The sequence below is a fragment of the Paramormyrops kingsleyae genome, chromosome 8, assembly GCF_048594095.1.
Source record: "Paramormyrops kingsleyae isolate MSU_618 chromosome 8, PKINGS_0.4, whole genome shotgun sequence".
Taxonomy (NCBI): Eukaryota; Metazoa; Chordata; class Actinopteri; order Osteoglossiformes; family Mormyridae; genus Paramormyrops; species Paramormyrops kingsleyae.
Genome location: NC_132804.1, coordinates 15,091,759 through 15,111,701, shown reverse-complemented (window position 1 = coordinate 15,111,701; position 19,943 = coordinate 15,091,759). Strand labels below are relative to the sequence as shown.

The 19,943-nt window shown below is 43.2% G+C and overlaps 1 protein-coding gene across 1 annotated transcript; it reads right to left on the bottom strand.

The window, feature by feature from the left end:
- Window positions 1-5,543: 5,543 nt before the first annotated feature.
- On the bottom strand, window positions 5,544-15,118 carry mon1a (MON1 secretory trafficking family member A). Its single transcript, XM_023804172.2, has 6 exons — window positions 15,020-15,118; window positions 14,228-14,382; window positions 10,838-11,218; window positions 9,320-10,085; window positions 9,057-9,204; window positions 5,544-8,451 (listed from the first exon to the last, which is right to left on the bottom strand). Exons 2-6 carry the CDS (start codon window positions 14,355-14,357, stop codon window positions 8,311-8,313), a joined length of 1,566 nt encoding a protein of 521 aa, XP_023659940.2. The 5' UTR covers window positions 14,358-14,382; window positions 15,020-15,118; the 3' UTR covers window positions 5,544-8,310.
- Between the last annotated feature and the right edge of the window lie 4,825 nt (window positions 15,119-19,943).

Here is a 19,943-nt window from a genome sequence, read left to right as displayed (position 1 = left end):
ACAAAGGCATGTATTATAATGTGCAGATTTTTCACCATTTCCGTGTCCGAGTGTACCCACTGCGCATAGTGACGTCGGAATGACATCTTTAATATGTCGTTTTTGGACGTCCAATTTTGGTCCACTGAAGGGGTTGTTTTGTAACGCCAGGCGACGTCTTTTTTTGACGTCTAATGAACGTCTAGTATTGACGGCCGTGGGACCTCCATGTATGGGCTATTTATAGTCCAAATGTGGTCGTTGTGGACGTCTTATAATACCAAAAGCAGACTAATTTTAGACATTGTATATGTCGTGTCTCAACTAAATTCATATATAAATGAACAATTTCACCATGCTTTCAATTAAAACTTAAATTTAAATAACGTATTGCTGCGACGGGCAGATGGAGGTATCGCGAGCAGAGAAACACGGAGATTACTCTGTCGGGGATCATCCACTCAATTAATAATCCGTACAAGGATTACATCAGGCACCCAAAAAGCACCAAAGATAATTATATGTAAGAAACACAAAGTAGTCAGACGACGAACTGTAAGACGCATCCACGGTGGGACATTTATGTAAGCTAATTACACACGAGGATCAGACCGGGTACACACAAGACACATGTAAACACATGCGCAACAATAAGGAATTACCTATTAATTAACAATAACAGCAACAACACAACAATGGCTATTTACAACTGCACGCGGGGCATGCTGGGACATGAGCCCCGCCGGTGCTACAGTGTATACAACAGAGCAGTACAGAGCTAAAGTAAAAAACATAATTTAGCATTAACCTGGTTTAGCAAGCTGGATGTTAATTTGTTCGACCGGGCATCAAGCTGCTGCCAGATTTTGAAATCCCGCGTTCTGCACGTGCACAAAAGTGTCCGCGAGGGACGTGGATAAAACTGTTACAGCTGCTCTGCACTACTCAGTTTTCACATGGTTTTCAGAACGAACATAAAAAACAATGCACGATATAATTTATTGTCATATCAGCGCAAATGCACATAAAATACGTACGCATTAACATAATAAATTATGTTTGTTTCGAAATAATCATCTGTATTCCATTTATTATGTTGATAACAACAATGTTGATATTTGTAAATAAAACTATATTTCCTGCACCTGTCGTAGTCGTCCAAATAACGTCAAAAAAATTACGTTCAAATGTTGAATGTCATATTGACGTGCAAGTTGGGTCATGGATGGACGTTCAAATTGTGGACCTAGTTTGGACGTTGTATAGATGTCCAGAATTGGTCATGGACTGACGGACCTAATATAGACATGATCTGCACGCCTATCCGACGTCCAATGTTTAGTGGGTAAGTAGCACCCTTTTAGGCTATGGGTTCGAGTCCTTAACGATCACACTACCGTCAGACTGATCGCAGCTGGCCATCGCGGATCAGAACCCAAACACCGCATTACGGATAACGAAATACGTGGAAATCAAATATGTTTAATCTACGTCCATAATGAACAGTCTGCCTTCGGACGATGTTGAAACAGCATAGTCAAGTAAATAACCAGTCATTGCTCGCTCAGAAAATAATATCGCACCGATGTAAAACTAGTTAAATATTTACTCAAGTGAATACAACCCTGGCTAATGAGTAATGTTATTCTGTAAATTAATGGAGTTCATTTAGTATTGTTAGAGGGCTACTGGTGTCTGGGTAGAAGCACACTTCAGATAGATTTCTAAATTATTAATGCACGAGGGAAAATTAAGGTGCACACACCAGCAACATGCAACACGCGGTACTGCAATTATGAGATAAAACCAGCATCACTGGTTCTTTATGGCGACCCTACATACTGTACAATTAACATAAGAGAATGTACTTGGTAATACCACACAATGTTAAATGACACATTAAATGAAGGTGTTGTACCGTATGATGGCAGTAGGCACAAAGATTCCCAGTAGATCATTGTATGAGCATTATGGTGAATTGAGTTGGTGGCTTCAGGATGGAGCAATGGGGAATAAGTGTCCAGATGCACATGGACTAAGGTCTGACTACAATCTCTTCTCTGCTGCTTCCTCCAGTCCTGCTTGCAGCTTCTTTGTCTTGCTGATGTTGAGCTGCAGGTAGTTTACCAAACCTCACAAGACAAAATCCAGAATCAGCTTCCTGTATTCAGAATCTTCAATGTCGATGAGGACGAAAATCAAGAGCTGTCAGAGAACCTCTAAAACTGGCTTGAGCTAGTGCCTTACTTGAAGTCTTTCATGTTGAGGAAGAATAGAATGGGAAACAGAAGAGTTCTCTGTAGGACCCCAGTTTGGTGGGTAAGGAGGCATGAGAGACAGAGCTGCAGAGGAAAACCACAAGAAGGGATCGAGTGTTTATTTAGGAACAAATGTGAGAAGGTGGGTGGATCTAGAAGAAGAGGGTAGTCAGGCATAGATTGAAGTCATCGTGGTGTTTGCGGTTGGCCAAGTCAGGGGGTATTTCTTCCCCTGAGTGGATGGGTGTGGATCCTAGGTTCCAGGTCAGTATGGATGGGAAGAGAGCAGTATTCTAGGTGCGGTTGTTCTCCAAACTGTCTAGTGAATGAAGAGAATGAACAAACGGGTGGTTCTTAGTTTGCTACCCACAACACAGGATTGAAGTCATGCTGAGAGACAGACATGCTCCCTTTCTGCGGTGATTAGTGGCCGCCATCTGCATCCAGTTTGCAATCCTCACAGGCGGCACCACGGCCATCCATGCGGAGATCACAGTTGCTGTCCGGCAGCGTGGTGCTGAATGCCAGTCGCTGGGGTTTGGCGGGTCCCTGGGCACCCGTGGTGTCATTACAGTCTTGGTGCTTCACCAACTGCCGTCTGACTGTAGGAGAGTCCATGATCCACCATGTGACTGTCCACCTGCACCACCCTAAGCTCATTGCCAAGTGAGGGAGACATGATGGAACTGGGCAGGGACTGAAGAATGTAATCCCGATTATGGTGATTATAGGGGGGAGTAGACTCCTTTAAGCATGTAAATAAGAACGTCATTCACACTTATAAGTGTCTAGTAGGCAAACTGCAGAGGGTCCACATAGTCTGTGACCAGTCTCTCAAAGATCTTAATGATCTATGAAGTGATGTCAACAAGTCGGTAGTCCTTGAGGTTGTAAGGGTACCATGCCATCCCGATGTAACTTATGAAGTCCTCCAAACCTTTAGCACTTTCTTCAGCTTCAAAAAGATGGAGAATTGGCACCGATGAACCTCTCAAGGTTGGTTGGTGCATGTCTTGAGCACCATGGAGCTAATTCTATCAGGCCAGGAATCTCCAACCTTCCTTACAGTGAGAGCTGCTTTTACAAAGAAAATAATATAGGGAGCTATGCATTTGGTACGATAGTAACGGTCATCAACTGGCGAGGGGGGGGGGCTGGCGATGATGAAACTAGCTGACCGGATAAATACTCCTTTCATGTTCATTCTAGAGCAAGCCATGATGACAGCACAGCGCTCGTCTAGTCATAGCTCACAGGTGACACGTTGGTGACTATTACATCAGGCGCGCGGCCTTGCATGTGTAGAGGGCTGAGGGATCATTAATGGGAATGATATGTGTCACGTAATAATCTGATCTGTCAAGGGGTGATATGGTGCTGTGGCATTGCAGCTGGTGAAATAAATGGAGGCACAGGCATGGTGAGGAGAGGGAGAGAGTGGTCTCTCAATGTCTTTCAAAGAGACAATGGAGATTTCACACCTCACTGATTAACAGACTGAGCCTTTCACACCATCCACATGCACAGTCCTGCTCATGGTGGGGCCATTTTTATACAATCAGCCACACAGGCTGATGGGAAGGGGGACCAACATGCCAGCAGCCATCATTCTTCCTCACCAGGATGGCAGGGGCGGCCCATGGGGTGGCTGATGGCCACTTGTCGCTTTGCCAGCCGCAAGCAATGGGACGCACAAGGATAGAGGTGGTCTCCACATCCTAGCCTTGGAGGTGCTCCTACAGCTTCTCCCTCTCTCTGCTCCAGTCCCCTCCAGGAACAGCAGTCTGGATCGCCTCTTGGGTGGCCTGACCTCTGCGCCATGACACTCCTGCCGCTCGGACCTAGGTAGGTGGTGGCTATCGCAGGGCCTGCCGTATCTCCTAACTGGGCACTGTCGCCCTCTTCAGCGGTGGTCCCCCCTCGTATTCCCTCATGCTGTTTGGGCCCGATGGCTGATGGGGCTGGTTCCGTCAGAAACTGGCCTATGCTCTTACACTCATGTCTAAAAAAATCTACAAAACCTTTGTTGAATAACACTTTTACACTGACATTCACTTACATCATAAAATCTACGTATTCCACCGGTAAAGGAAAAAAAAAAACATCTTGCTGTCCCATATTACCTCAGCTGAACGATTTATCTATACATCATTATAACAGATCGCGGTAAAAGAGATTGCCAGGTAATGTCCTTGAAATGTAAGATAAGTTATCGTTCACTCACAGAATGAGACTCATTCATGAATGTAAACATCCAGCACAATACAATAAAAGGGCGATAATAAAGAATTGCAAATATGAATTCTTTCACGCCCACGCAGGCGGGACGAAACAGCTGCAGACAATCCCTCAATGATTACTCTGCTACTTAAAGCGGATGAACCTCCGCAAGCATTGCAAAGTATTGTTGCCATGATCAGGAACATTACCAAGCGTTCTTCTGTCTTTTGTCTTGCCCTGCCTATCTGCCTGCTCCTGCCTGCCTGCCCTGCGCTCCTGACCCATCACCCTCGTTCCTCCTTCCCCTTCGTCGCCTCCTCCCGTACCTGTTCATAGGACTGACTTCACCAGCTACCGACCTCCCACTCCCGTCTCAACCTCGCGTTTGTATTTCCCTCTTGCATTTGTTGGCACCTGACAATTATAATAAACACCTGTTCTCCAGCTTTACTGGGTCTGCCTCCTGTTTGCTAGCTGGTCCTCACAAATTGCACGATCAAAGACATTTAAAAACACTGATGGATGAACACATCACCTAAACAAAATGCAGGTTTTTTTGGTTGCACTTTTTTTTTTTGCAAAGCATTGGAAACATATTTCAAGCAAATTAAACCTATTGTCAAGAGAATCATGTTATGTTGTATGTCCTGAATGTCCTTTTGTCTGGATTTGGGCTTAGTTACACTGCAGTGCATTATGCAAGTGCATCATGCAACCAATGGCATGCTCCTTTGATACAAACTGTCCATCTTTGAGACTGATTTCTCATACCAGAAGCAGTATGATTCTGTGATGAACTTTTAACAAGTAAGGAAATATAATGAATAAAAGGAATCGTGGCATGGAAGTGACCAAGATTGTTTTGTTCAAAAAGAATGAATCAACACTGAATGGCACAAATTTTCTTGTGTAGAAGAATGGTATACCCTCTTCAGCAGTTTTGCAGTTGGAGGGTTATAACATCATCCTAATACTATGGATCAACTACATTAACTAAAATATTTTTACGTTTCATTTTGATAAAGACTGAAGTAAAATAAGCAAATGAAATATAAATTGATGTGAAAAACACACAGTGAAAAGAAATTAACCTTTTTCCGCATTTATTAAGATAATGAATGTAACACGGTTAATATTTTTATACATTTTTCCATTAGGGAGATTTGCTGCCATTAAAATCTAAGCAGACGCCACGCATTAAAATCCTCCACTTTCTACATCTCAAAGATCAGGAGACTGTAGCCTCGATTCCACGCAATGCACAGATGAAGCTTTAGAAGTATCACTTACTTCATCTCCACAGAGTTGGACTTACAGCATCCAAAGAAAATAGTTCCAGTTGCATCCCAATTAAGTCCAGCAGAAAGAATAATTTAGGTAGCCAAACAAAGCTCAGATTTGCACTTTAGTTTAAAATAAATCGTATGAGTGCAGATACCAATCCGCTCTCACTGACTATGATGGTTAAAAATCAAATAAGTAAATACACTAATGTCATTCACCAGAAGAAAAGGCATTCAGATACAGATGAGCAAATTGAAGCCCAATATCTTTAAATTATAATCATAAAAAAACACAGAACAAACAGAAACAGTCAAAATGAACATCTAAGCCATGGGAAATATACCTGCTGGGTTTGTGTAACGCTTATCATTTAGAATTTCTTTTTATTATTGCCCAAATTGACAAGTTAAAAATAGAAGTCAAGTTGTTGCTTTCCAACCTAAACCTTCACAGTGGAAACCAGAAAATGGAAAGTGATGATGTGACCATTCTTTCACTCTTCTCTTTCAACGCTATGGATTCTACCACTGAATGGGGGTGTCCATGGTGCTTGCAAATCTAGTAGGAGGAGTCTGTTGTAGTTAGCCTGCATGATTTCTCGGACTGCATGATATTAGTATGTCTCTTCTTGTTGATTATGCAGACGTAATTACTCTTTGTGATTATAACTGTAACTGTAGTTAACATCTAGCCAATTAATCTTAGCACCTTAGCATAAACACAATTAATCTTAGCACCTTAGCACAAACAGGACAGTTAGGCTAGGCCTATGGTAACGTTAACCTTGAAGATCGACAGAAGTCGGCCCTTTCACTCTCAGTAAGAAGGGTACAAATTTGTACCTTTGCTTGTCACTGGGGCTGCAAGTGTCTGAAAATTGTACCCTAGCTGCAGGTAATTGTACTTTTTAAGGTACAGAAATGGACACTGAGGAACATTTCTGTACCATTGATGGTGCATTAATACTTTTTGTACATTTGGGATGATTTTAACACTTTAAAAGGTACGATTACAAGGGTACAACCCCAGTGACAATGGAACACATTTTTCAGAGTGTTGTTAATTTCCTTGAGCTCATTGTCAAATGTTTGTTTTTATAGTAACATTTTAAGGGGACACAAATATTGTAGTATTATGCTATTATTTATATATTAACCACAAACTAAATCATAGTTACATACTGATCTCATGTTCGTTCATCATTAATGAGTCGCAACGCATCTTTTATCCCAGGCAGTTACTATATTTGTTGCTAAATCTGTTAATTCTGTAAACCTTTCTGAACTATTGAAGGAACTGCTGAAGGAAAAAGTCACGAATAACACAAGTTAAATACTGATCTCATGTTTGTTCATCATTAATGAATCATGATGCATCTTTCATCCCAAGCAGCTGCGACATCTGTTACTTTCTCAGTTAATTCTGTAATCCTCTGTGAATTACTAAGGAACTACTGAAGGAACAAGTAATGAATAAGACAAGTGAAATACTGATCTCATGTTTGTTCATCATTAATGAATTATGACGTATCTTTTACCTTAAGTAGCTACCATATTTGTTGAGTTGCTACTAATTATTTGTGCCCTCTCAAGTGAAGTGTTACATTTTTACTGTGCAAGTGAAATGTCAATGCAAAAATGTAATTATTGCTTTTGTCTGAATCCCAACTTGCAGTGACCAGTAGGCAGAGTACAGTGTTCGCACTGCGAGCCCCAGACTAGTTCAATGACACCCTGCAAGGGCGACAAGTGTTACAGCCTGTAATGTAGAAACTGAAACACTGGAAAACGCGAACTGCTCAAAAACTAGTTCTCCAAATTTTTTGCATTTCAACTTATTGACTTGGGTCCACCCATCCATCCATCCATTTACTTCCGCTTATCCTTGGGTAATAAAAAAAATCAAAATGGTAATTTTTACATGGATCCTGCTGGATTTTCACATTATCAAAGCTAAGCGTATACCTTTGAGATTAAGGTATGTATCCACACAGTGACAGCATAGCGAGGGAGTCCCAAACCCACTTGGACGGGCTGTGTGGTCCCCTTCGTCACAGTGAAGCAATCCTGCGATTTGGCTTTTGCTGCTGAACAATAAGAATCATTCTGATATGTTAAGATGTTAACTCAGTGACAGGTCTAATGCAAAAAAAGGTAGTTAGTTTCTACTAACAGCACAGCGAGTCGTTTTCTCTTTTGCTTATTCACTGAAACATCAAATTATCTACAATTGCAACAAAAATATTGCTACAGAGAATCTGTTTCCAGCAAACTGACAATCATACACAGCCTGTTCCTCACACAGCTTACAATTATACCCTTAAAAAGATCTCACCCTCACAGCTTTCAAAGCTCAGGTTCTGTACATCTGGTCCTAGAGTGCCACACCAAAAATTCAAGTCCCCTACATGTAAGTCAAGCCAGTATCAGTGGTTTAATTCGGGGGAGGGTGTCAGTTTTGGTTTTACTTCAATCCCAGCATTCAGCAGTACTCTGGGGGGATAATCAAGGCTACCGGGCAGAGGTAGGCCTCATTTACAGCCTGGGCCTTTCCTCAGGGCAGCTCCCCATCAGTATGTCTGGGGATTGAGAATGAAGAGACGTTCCTCCTCCTTCCTGATCCACTTCAGCAGCTTGTTGATAGCGGCCGTTGCCAGGGCCTTCGTTGCCAGGGGACTGAAACAGAGGTAGAGCTCGAAGCCACTAGTCACCTAGGGAGAAATGGGGGGCACAATATGGATCAGTCCTGGATTCTGGGGACAGTGTGTGACTGTGCATGAGTGTGTGTCCAGTGACGGACTGGCTTAGCCTCCATGATGCTTCCAGACTGATTCCTGCACAGGATAAACACTTCAATTTGAATATTAAAAGATTAAGAAGTAATACTTAGGGAGTAAATAACACATTCCTCATAGATCCATCATCCATAGCTTGCTATCCAGCGCCACGCGACAGTGAGTCTAAAGATTACAGCAGAGGTGGCCAATCTCATCCAGAAAGGGCAGCGGTGTTTGCAAGTTTTCACTGAAACTGCCTCATTAGATTAACTAATTAAAGGACTGATTGGCTGAAGACTCTTCATTCCTAGGTTTGAACAGCTGACCTAAAGGTTATCCCAAAAACCTGCATATACACCAGTCCTTTGCTGATAAGATTGCCCACCCCTGGCCTACACCAAGAAACAGAGGGGAGAAGGCAGCCTGGCAGGAAAAACTAAGAAACTAAGAAAACTGTAGAAAAACTAAATGCATAGATGAAATTAAACACTTCCTCACAAAATAAGGGATCGAGCCGAGTACTAAATAAGGTGGCTCACCCAGGCCAGCAGACTCTCCGACTCGCCGCAGCTGTAGATTGATCGCAGGGGGCGTGTAGGGTGATGCATGCGGCTGTGGAGGTACTGGTAGAGCTCCATCAGCCTCTCCTGCTCCTCCTCAGACTGGTATGGCACTGGGAACTCGGGGCTGATGTGTACAAGCAGGGACACAACAAACCAGATGAAGGAATGAGGAGACAATATGGCAAAAATCAAGTACTGACAGCAGTATGGGCCAAATAAACTGTCCTTCTTTGGCTTACCTGGTGTAGAGCCCAGAGCTCTTGGACTTGTAGACAAAGTGTCGCAGCTCAGGGATCCCCACCTGGGACACAGAATAGGTAGGGGCCTTCAGCGCCTCCTGCAGGACCTGGTAGGCACTGCGCCGGCGGAGGCGGTCGAGAAAGCGGCGCTTGCAGTCAGACAGGTTGAAGAAGTCCTCGCGGTCGGTGGAGACCAGGATGAGGCAGAGGTCTGAGGCCGGTTCCAGGTAGGAGATGTGAGCATGGAAAAAGCCAGCGGTGTTGAACTTGGGCAAACAGATGGGTGTCCAGCCTTCGCCCTCGCGGAAGGAGGAGGAGGAGCCCACCAGGTTGAAGAGAAGGTGCAGGTCCATGTGGTGCAGGAATTGGTCCTTTTTGCGCACCAGCGTCACCAAACGACTGCCCGCCAATAGGATGGAGAAGACCAGGCTCTTGGCCCTGGAGGCCTGCAGGCTGGAGGAGATGACATCCCGGGTGGAACTGGTCAGGGGCAGGCAGGTGACGGCGCTCAGCAAGAAGCCCGGGTCACGGTCCAGGTGCCGGAGCAGGCTGTCGGTGAGGTGCTCTGAGCCGGCCAGCAGACGACGCAGATCATAGTTCTGCTTGTGCCGGAAGACGTGGTTGAGCTGAGTCAGGGTGAGCAGGCTGATTATCTGGTAGTAGATGTAGTGCAGCTCGCGAGACAGCTCTCGCTCCGACTGGCGGGTTTGAGCCACGCCCACCAGGACCAGGGGACTCTTGCGCAGAAACACCACTTTGTAGCCATCTGAAGAAACAGCACAGACAGGAAACAAAGGCAGCTGGGAGGCTCCTTGACATGTTAGAGGACACAGAATGTAGGCCTATGAAACATTAATAATGAGATCTGTTTGACTGCATTACGTGGGAAACCAAAAGGTGATCATTAGCCGACTACAGCTGGCCTTTTGTCTGCAGCTGCAACATACTGCAGTTCATTTTATTACCAGTGTAGTAATCAGGTTAGGCCTTATATTCAGAGTAACTTCTGGGTGAAGTCCAATTCCGTATTACCATTTTATCAGATGGAAAAAATTACCATTGCCATTGGCTACCTATCCCACATTTCTGTCTGCAGTTTGATTCACTCTGTTGTGTAACAAATACGGATTCTGAGACACACTCACTGGCCTGCGGATACATGCATACATACACACAAACTACAACTGCTCAGGACTTGTACTTCAATGACTCATTGAATAGGTGCTGATTTTTAAAAAGCTGCACTGCCTTTCAAAAATTCCCAAAGTTTGCATGTGTAAATGTGCTTTACCTTCTTACCCTGTTTATCCCCATTCAGAATCAGTTTTTTGTACTGAATGATTTTGTACTTTTGACTCATCATGTGCCTGTACTGAATATGGAAAAACTGAAATGTAACTTGACTGCTTTAACGATCACATATGCAACAACAGCACTGGTCAATCTGGATTCTCATTATAAATTGGGACAGTTCATTGACTTTGTACATGTGACACCTGGACCTGCTTCCATCCTCACCTCCATGGATGGACCTGATGATGTCCTTCTCTGCCTCCACAAAGGAGACAAGCGCCATCATTACCCCCATGGTACTCGAGAGCGCCTCCTCTGTGCCATAGCGGGAATAGATGGGCTTCCCCGCCTCACTCAGCACAAACACGTGTTTCCTGTGCTGCCGCCACGATTCGCTGGTCACATCCTCCTCCTTGGTCCTGACTCCCGGCCGTATCTCCTGCTGATCCTCCTTTGTCTGCTGACCTTGGTCACCCAGCTCCTCCAGCACTTCTGGCTCCTGGTCGCCTTCAGATCCCACAGACGTGGCCTGAACATCCTCGCCGTCAGCCATCAGGTCCTCGAAGGACTGTGCATGGACGAACATGGCACTGTCCTGTCCAGCACCTACAAAATGAAATCAAACACCACATTACAGTCTGAATGCTGTGTTCAGCTTATCTGAAGAACTAAAGGTTTGTTTTGTAATTTCTACACTTTATAAAGCCAGTCATTGCAAGAAGCAGCAACATGTATTAAATCCAAAGATGCCGGAATTACTCAAAGCTCACCTGTACAACACCAGAATTCAAACTTTATTTCCAGGTTTATCCTCCTGAGACCCCACCCATACATTTATGTCCATTGTAGTGGACATTTTGTTTTTGCATCTATCTTTTCACTGATGTAAGGAAGCAAATTTGTTCCTGGACATGCTGTGAAATTAAAAATAAAAATAAATTTGAAAAAATCTAAATTGTAAGTTGTCTTATTTCCTCCAAAGACACATAACCTAAACTTGAAGGACACTTTTTTCCTTGGGTCTCAGGAGGATATGTAAAAATACCAGAATTGGTTGTGGTTCGGTGCCAAACATGAAGTACAGGACAATATTACAAGACACTTAGTAGAAACACTGCGATTGACAATATTCACAAAAGGAAAGAACACAGTGGATATTGCAAATATAAAAAATTCAGGAAAACAGTGCAAAAATGTCTTAAAACAAATACATGATTACGAGAACAATGTGAGATGACTAAGGACTTCTTCAACCTGACTGACTGCAAAGTACAAGAGAAACAATATGCTTAGAGCAATGGTGCATATTTGTGCAAAGATGCAGAACAGACCAACAGCCTGAACCAGTGCAAAAGAAAAAACAATTGCTTACTGTAGTACAAATTTGCGGACATAGTGCAAATGGGGAGAAATGTCAATAGAGTTGGATATCGTTCCAGTTGTTTTCAATACCGGTGCTAAAATGACACTTTTATAACAGTGATAGTATCAAAACAGTGCCTAAACTGGTACTTTTAAGAAAAAAAGCACAATACGAAGGCTGGCGACATTAAAGAACTCTTTTTATTTCTCAGGCACATTTGAACTTAAAACTGAACAAGCAGCCTATATTAACTTAAAACCTTAAATATATAAACACAAAATGTTTAAATTATAAACACAATCACAAAACACTTAAATTTACATAACATCTCGTCTCCTGTATTACGAAGCGGGGTTATTGGCTTATCGGGGTAACTTTTCGGATTTAAGGTACCACAGTTTAGTACAGGTCACAGGTGTTGGAATCTTTTTGATTGAATAACTTTAGACTATCTATATTTAGGCATTATAAACATGTTTAAGGCATCTGCTAACATCAGAGCAAGTGTAATGTTAACTAGCGATGGCACATGAGGTGCGGCAAAGCTTCTGTTGTCTGAGCATCAGAGGGCAAATACTTCAATGAACAGCTCAGGCATTTATGTGGCACTGAAATAAGGCACTGAAATGTGTCCGGTCTGGTACATATCAATCATATAGGAATCAGTGAGTGCCATCTTGACACCGGATTTCCATACTCAACCCTAAGTTTCAACAGACGGAAAGGAGAACCATCCCTGGGTGAATGAATTACACCTGGGTGATGGGATTATTGAGGTGCTACGTGAGTTTATTTAGGAGCTGGATAGCACAATTTGGGTAGTTCATTAAAGCATCCAACTAATTAGCACTTCTATTCAACTAGCTACTACTGTGTACTGCATTCCTGTTACCTACTGAAACTGATGAAGGACGAAACAGCAACTCATGGGGATTCAAAAACAAACAAAGTCCATCTAGATTGACAACCTACAGGAGAACTGTGTGTTCTGCTTGGTAAGTAGAACGCTATAAGGAACCCACACATTGAATACAAGCCTCTCAGTCACAGTGAACATGGTTCTCACTCCAAACACTGGAAAGCAGACATCATCTGGCACAGAAGCAATAAGCCTCTCTGACTGTACCTGCTTCTCATCTTATCATATCCTATCAGTGCAGACACGCAGAGTGACTAATGACAGCACAAAGGGCAGTATGTCTGGATATACCCATAACCTTTGCTCTAGAACCACATTAAAACACCAGAATACAAAAGATCCTAATCACACACACATTAAAACTGAATATACCTTGGTAGAGCTTAATGTTGTCATTTGTGATTTCAGGACTAAATTAATAGGATTACATGTGGCAATGCTTTTTTAAAAAGGACTATAGAAGTGCCACACCCAGCTCTACCTGCTGACTCACTGGGACAAGTAGCAATGACAGGTCTCTCTTTAAACCCACTCCAGGCCTCCTGTTAGTAATAGCAAACCAGTGAGTACACATGACCCTACCCATGCACAATAAAACAAATCCTTATCAGCAATATTCTTGTGCAATTATACCATAGACCTGTGTTTCTTCACCTAGTCCCCAGGGGGCCCCCCAAACAGTCCACATTTTTGCTCCCTCCAAGCACCCAGCCAATCAAGGACACCAAATACCTGATACAGGTATGTTGAGAGCTGGCTGGTAGCAAAAATGTTTACTGTCTGCGGTCCCAGAGCACTGGGTTGAAAAACACTATCATAGACACCCTACTTCGGAGTACAGTACCAAACACACCAAGCCAAGTGATAGAGTGTCACATCACATCACATCACATCACATGACTTGTCCACCTGACCTAAACACAGTATAAATGGTTTTGCAGAACTTCCATCCATCCATTTCCCAACCCGCTTATCCGACTGGAGCCTATCCCGGAAGCAATGGGCACGAGGCAGGGAACAACCCGGGACAGGGGGCCAGCCCATCACAGGGCACACACCATATATCATACACCATTCACTCACACAAGCACACCTACGGGCAATTTAGAAACTCCAATCAGCCTCAGCATGTCTTTGGACTGTGGGGGGAAACCGGAGTAACCGGAGGAAACCCCATGACGACACGGGGAGAACATGCAAACTCCACACACATGTGACAGAGACTCGAACCCAGGTCCCAGAGGTGTGAGGCAACAGTGCTAACCACTGCACCACCATGCCGCCAAGTTTTGCAAGCAACCAAATAAATAAAATCAGGAAAATCAAGCTGTACCGGGTTCTGTCCCCTCAACCAGGCCTGGAGTGGGGCTGTCAGACCGATCTTGGCGAAGGCGATCCACGGGGGCAAGGACCCCATTCTGGCTCTCCCAGGGCACACCCTTATTGTGGACGTCAGCCGCCATTCCTCCAGCTGGCAGCTTAAAGTACCTGCACAAGAAGAGATAATGGTCATCAAGCAGTGTCATGGCCACCTTCAGTCCAGTAAAGAGTTAAAGAATTACCTTTTATAAAAATATTATTTAGTCCTATGTGGTTTACCTACTGTCCCTACTATTACACGGGGCACCTCTGTGCAGTAAATAAATTATGTGTAATAGAGACCAACAGTTTTAACTACTATAATATCGTATAAATCTATCTAAGCTATTAACTACAGTTCTATTTACAGACATCTATTTCGCAGTTGTAGGTGCACTGCGATAACTAACGACCTTATAGATGCTCATTCGTGTATCTTTCATTCAGTCACGTCCTCCTAATAAGAACCACAGTGATGTGTACGGAATTTCAGACAAAGTTTGTAACCAAGACAGCAATAAAAATGAAAGGTCACCGAGCAGTTACTCTCAGCTTTTCATTTTAAGGAGGAAATGATCGTGTCCCTGCAAATCACTGCAAGTCCGATTGCGCTGAGTGATACGCTTTATTCACGTAAAGCACGACTTTCCGGCTCTCTGGCTGCCACATTAGCTTAGCCCGTCCTTCCCCGACTCAGAAGGCTTCAGCGCAGAAACCTTTTGCTGCAGGCAGTGGTCTCTTGGTGAAGACGCCCGACTTAACAAACCTCTCATCCAGCCAAAAGCCAAAGCATTTTCGGTCCGTGATCCCCTGTATCCCCTGTCCTCGTCGCGAAGGAACCTCAGGATCCGGCTCAGAGGTCGCCGCCGCCGTACGCCGTCATTTAGGGATTGTGGGGTGTGGAGTTTTCTGATGCAGGAGCGCCTGGAGCTTTATCACTCGTAATACGTGAAACAGAACTCCCAAGCCAACAACAACAACAACAACAACAATTATTATTATTATTAATAATAATAATAAGAAGAAGAAGAAGAAGAAGAAGAAGAAAGATATAAAGCGTCTGCACTTTAGTTTGGCATGGTCTATTGTGAACTTTAATCGTGTTATTTGATGAATAGTGAAGAATGGAAGATATAGCCAGTAAGCAGTAAAAATCCTATATCTGTAAGTTCTGTTATTTAGGCACGTACCAGAATGGTTGAATGTGGCCATTTTCAATAACCTACAATCATGCAAAGTCTACCTAGCTGGCAAAATTTATGCAGGGGTGGGGAACCCCACCAAAGACTGGAAAATTATATTATAGTACTTTATATATTAAAGTATTATAGTATATTATTATAGTATAGTATTTTGTTAATGATCACTGGACAGCAACCTTCTCAGGGTCTCATTGTCATAACTCCATATTGTCTCAATCATTATTACTGCACTGTTCATGCTGCTAAAATGTCACTCAGGTTTCTTACTGTTACACTGTTATGTTGTCATTGCACAATGCACTTTAACTTTAACTACATATTGCACATCTGTAAATCTGTTTCAATCTGTATTATATTCAAAGTCCTATTTTTTAAATTTTATTTCATTTTTTTATATCTCTTGTAATTGTATTCTAGCTTAATTATTCCTTCCTAAATTATTCTAATGTTGCACAGTCAAAATAGCGGTTCAGGATACATTTCACTGCATGTTGTACCTGTTTAACAGTAAAGAATCTGTTGAATATGTATACACATATACTTAACGCACGTGCAAACATATTGAAAATTCATAGACGCTACACAAATTCAAAAAATACTTTCATCAAAATGACAACACATGCGAACCACATTTTACAAATGCGTTGCACATTCACAGACGTGGTGCAAATACAGAAAACAACTGCAACTTCGGAAACGCACTGCAAATAGCCACAACACAACAGAAGTGTTTCCGGAGGACACATTTTTCGGCCATACTTTTCAATGGAACCAACGGTGATAATTTACAGGTGAAAAGTAAAGTTACAGTGGAGACCATTTATACTGATCACGGTTATAGCGATCAACCATTTGTATGGATCAAAAAGCTTGGGACAGAATCATTCCCAGACAAATACTGTTTAAATAATTTGCTTATAGTAGTCAAGTAGTCCGCTTACAGCGTTCATTTTTGTTATTTTTAAACATGACAACATATGGCAAAAATTAAAACTACAGTGTTTTGTGTTTTTCTTTTACTTTACTTTGATCACCCTACTTTGTCTTGCGATAACCAGTCTGCTTCTGGCTAGCTACCTGAGGCTAATGCGGCATGCACAGAAAACATGACGGGAAGGAGAAAGTCATTTTCTCTCAATGATAAATATAGACTTATCAAAACTTATGGTAAAACCAAAATGAAACTACAATAATATAATAACAATAACAATAATAATAATAATATTATGTAATATAAAAATATATTATAATAATACAATAATACTTTATGTACAGTACTGTCTTTGCTTCCATTTGGGAGTCAGTAGTCATCCCAACTGACTGGAAAATGGGACTTGTAGTTCATATTTGTAAGGGAAGGGTGATCACCTGGATTGCGGCAACTGCAAGGGAATAACACTGCTTTCAGTGCCGGGTAAGGTCCTTGCTAGGGTCATCCTTAACAGGATCCGTGATCACTTGCTTGCCTGTCAGCGACCAGAGCAGTCTGGTCTTATGCCTAAGAAGTGTACCATCGACCATATCCTTGCACTGAGGGTTCTCATCGAGCGCAAGAGGTTCTTTGCAGCCTTTGTCAATTTTGTAAAGCGTTCAACTCAGTTGATAAAGCTGCCCTGTGGGACATCCTGAGACTTTGCAGGATCCCCCCGAAGTTGCTGGACATCATGGCCGGCCTGTACACTGATACTGTGTTGTACAGAGTGGGGGGAGAACCTCTGCGTTCTTCCCAGTTGATTCTGGGGTTCGCCAGGGGTGTGTTCTTGCTCCTACTCTGTAAAATGCTTGTATGGACTGGGTTTTGGGCAGGGTCGTGGGGTCCAGCAGCTGTGGGACTGATCTTGACTGTGCCGACAATGCGGTGATCTTAGCAGAGTCAATGGAGGCTTTGATTGGGGCTCTCGAGAAACGAGAGTGAGGAGTCTGAGTGTCTGGGATTGCGGGTGTCCTGGATAAAGACCAATATCCAGGCCTTTAATAACTTCGTAGGCACAGCCATCAGTAGTGTGTCTGTCTGTGGGGAAAATATTGACCTTGTAGAGAGATTCACTTTCCTCGGCAGCGACATTCATGTCTCTGGTGACTCTTCCTATGAAGTCAACAGACGGATTGGAAGAGCATGGGGGGTCATGAGGTCACTGGAACGAGGTGTGTGGCGCTCCTGATGTCTTTGCAAGAGGACAAAGGTCCAAGTCTTTAGAGTCCTGGTGCTCCCTGTCTTGTGAGACATGGACGCTAACCAGTGAGCTGAGACAAAGACTGGACTCCGTCGGTACTGTGTCTCTTCAGAGAATCCTTGGGTACCTCTGGTATGACTTTGTGTCGAATGAGTGGTTGCTAAAGGAGTCCCGAATGAGGCACTTTACTTGCATTGTGAGGGAGCATCAGTTACTGCACTACGGCCATATGGCACGTTTTCCTGAGGGTGATCCAGCTCACAGGATCCTCATTGCTGAGGAACAAAATGGCTGGACCAGGCCAAGGGGACTCTCACATAACACCTGTCTGCGGCAGATGGATGGCACTTTACGGAGGGTGGGACTGGACCGTGTATCTGCCTGGGGGATCGCCGGCCAGGATCCCGAGGAGTTTCGCCATGCGGCAGGCGCAGTAACGTGCTGCATTAGCGCATGCTTCCCAACCTGCCCTGTACTGTCTTACAGTCAATTTGAATCATACACAGTTCAGTAATTTAATTTGTGCAGTACTGTAATTTGAAATGTGTTTGAAAAGGTTGAACTGTATTTTGAATTCAAAATTAAGTAGTGACACTGTCCGTTTTATTACCTTATATTCATGTAAGAAAAATACATGTCAGGTAGATGGTAATCTGCCTGAAGCATAAAGAAGAAAAAAATCGGTTATAATGATCATCTGCTCATAGTGATCAATTGCAACAGATTGCTAGAACAACTTTATTATATTAGGAAATAAGAAGCTGTGTTGTAAATGGTAGATTTGATGTGACTGGTAACTGCTGTACTATTGACAAGAAATTACCGTGCAGTTTAACCTTTATACTGCAAATGAAGTACGAATTACCATATAAAGGTTAAAATGCATAGTATTTTCTTGTCAAATCAGTGCAAATGCACATAAAAAAGTATGGCACGCTAAAGGAAGTACTGCGCAATATGCATTAATGGACTATTTTAACAGGGAGTGTGAAGACAAGAAAATAACTAAACTTTTATTTTACAAATATATAAATAATCAAGAAATATGTAAATCTTTCACGTGGAATAAATGTGAGAAGTGATGCTCCTATCCATCTGCATTCTCTTCACCTGTGTTAATACACGAACACGAAAGACACGATAAGTAAATTTCACTGGATTCATTGACATTTCAAGAAAGATACACAAGAAACACAACAATAACAACTTACCCAATTCCTACAAAGCGGTTGTGGAGATCAATGCTCCAGTTACCTGGTTAGCAGGTCATGATATTTGTTTTTAGGGCAGCCAGCACCATTTTTATTTAGCTCTTTTCGACTTATTGTATACTTTTTCATTTTGAAAAAACCTTGTTCATACTTGCAATGGTATTCCCACAACCGCTGCCTTCTCCAATTCACTCTACATTGCTTTGTAATCCTGCCCCCTGATGTCACACGCTCCCAACTCTGGCCCGACAGTCTTGTGGGGCCGGAAAAATGAGCTCCAGGATATATCGCCCCGCATCGCTGTTATTTTTGGTATGAATGCAATGCACGGGCCGGAATTTAGGCTCAGCACGGGCACTAGCCCTGGTGTGAAAGGGCTATCAGTGTTGCACCAACCGTGGTGAGTGATGTCTCAATGAGGAAGACATTTTATTCACAACTTCGCTCGGTGGTTGATGGGTGCCCATGAGGTGACACTCCCCTGGTCATGGGTGACTTCAATGCAACCACTGGCACTGGCAGGGCTGGCTATGAGGACTGTGTCGGTCTCCATGGGTCTCCAGGGTGAAAGTAGCTCTATGTACCTTGACTTGCGGATCACCTGATTCTGGTTCTGCTGCCCTGAGCCGCATCGTTGGACTTGGTACTCCAATAGTGGTGTTGCAGCAAAGGAGATCGATCACATCCTTGTGGGAAGAAACAAAAGTACAGGGTTAACAGAACTGCCCGGCAAAGTCTACCCACGAGGCTTATGCCAACTAGCGTGAGTGAAGCACCGCCACTAAGTCAGGAGAGTGTGGATCTGAATATCCGTCGAATATCCAACCTAAAATTGATTTCACCTTGGTGACAGACGTATGACATTGGCAAGATCAGTTGCTGTTAATGTCACAGAACATGCATTATCAGGGCTCTCAAGTGTCACGCATTGAGAGTGACAGTCACTCTTTTCAGTCTTTTGTCACGCACTCCCGCCACACATTGTATTTCTCACGCGGAAAAATAATTTGTAGGCTAATATGCCGCAGAGCCCAATTTTTTCCCAGACCGCGGCACAGTAGCGCCTCACTATAAAACAAGCGTGTCTCCGCTGGAGTCTAATG

Excerpts from the sequence above, each read along its gene's own strand:
- mon1a (XM_023804172.2), bottom strand. The coding sequence starts at position 14,357 with ATGGCGGCTGACGTCCACAATAAGGGTGTGCCCTGGGAGAGCCAGAAT. Across the intron at positions 10,086-10,837 it reads CATCAGGTCCATCCATGGAG|ATGGCTACAAAGTGGTGTTT; the intron begins GTGAGGATGGAA and ends CTGTTTCTTCAG. Across the intron at positions 9,205-9,319 it reads AGCTCTGGGCTCTACACCAG|CCCCGAGTTCCCAGTGCCAT; the intron begins GTAAGCCAAAGA and ends TGTACACATCAG.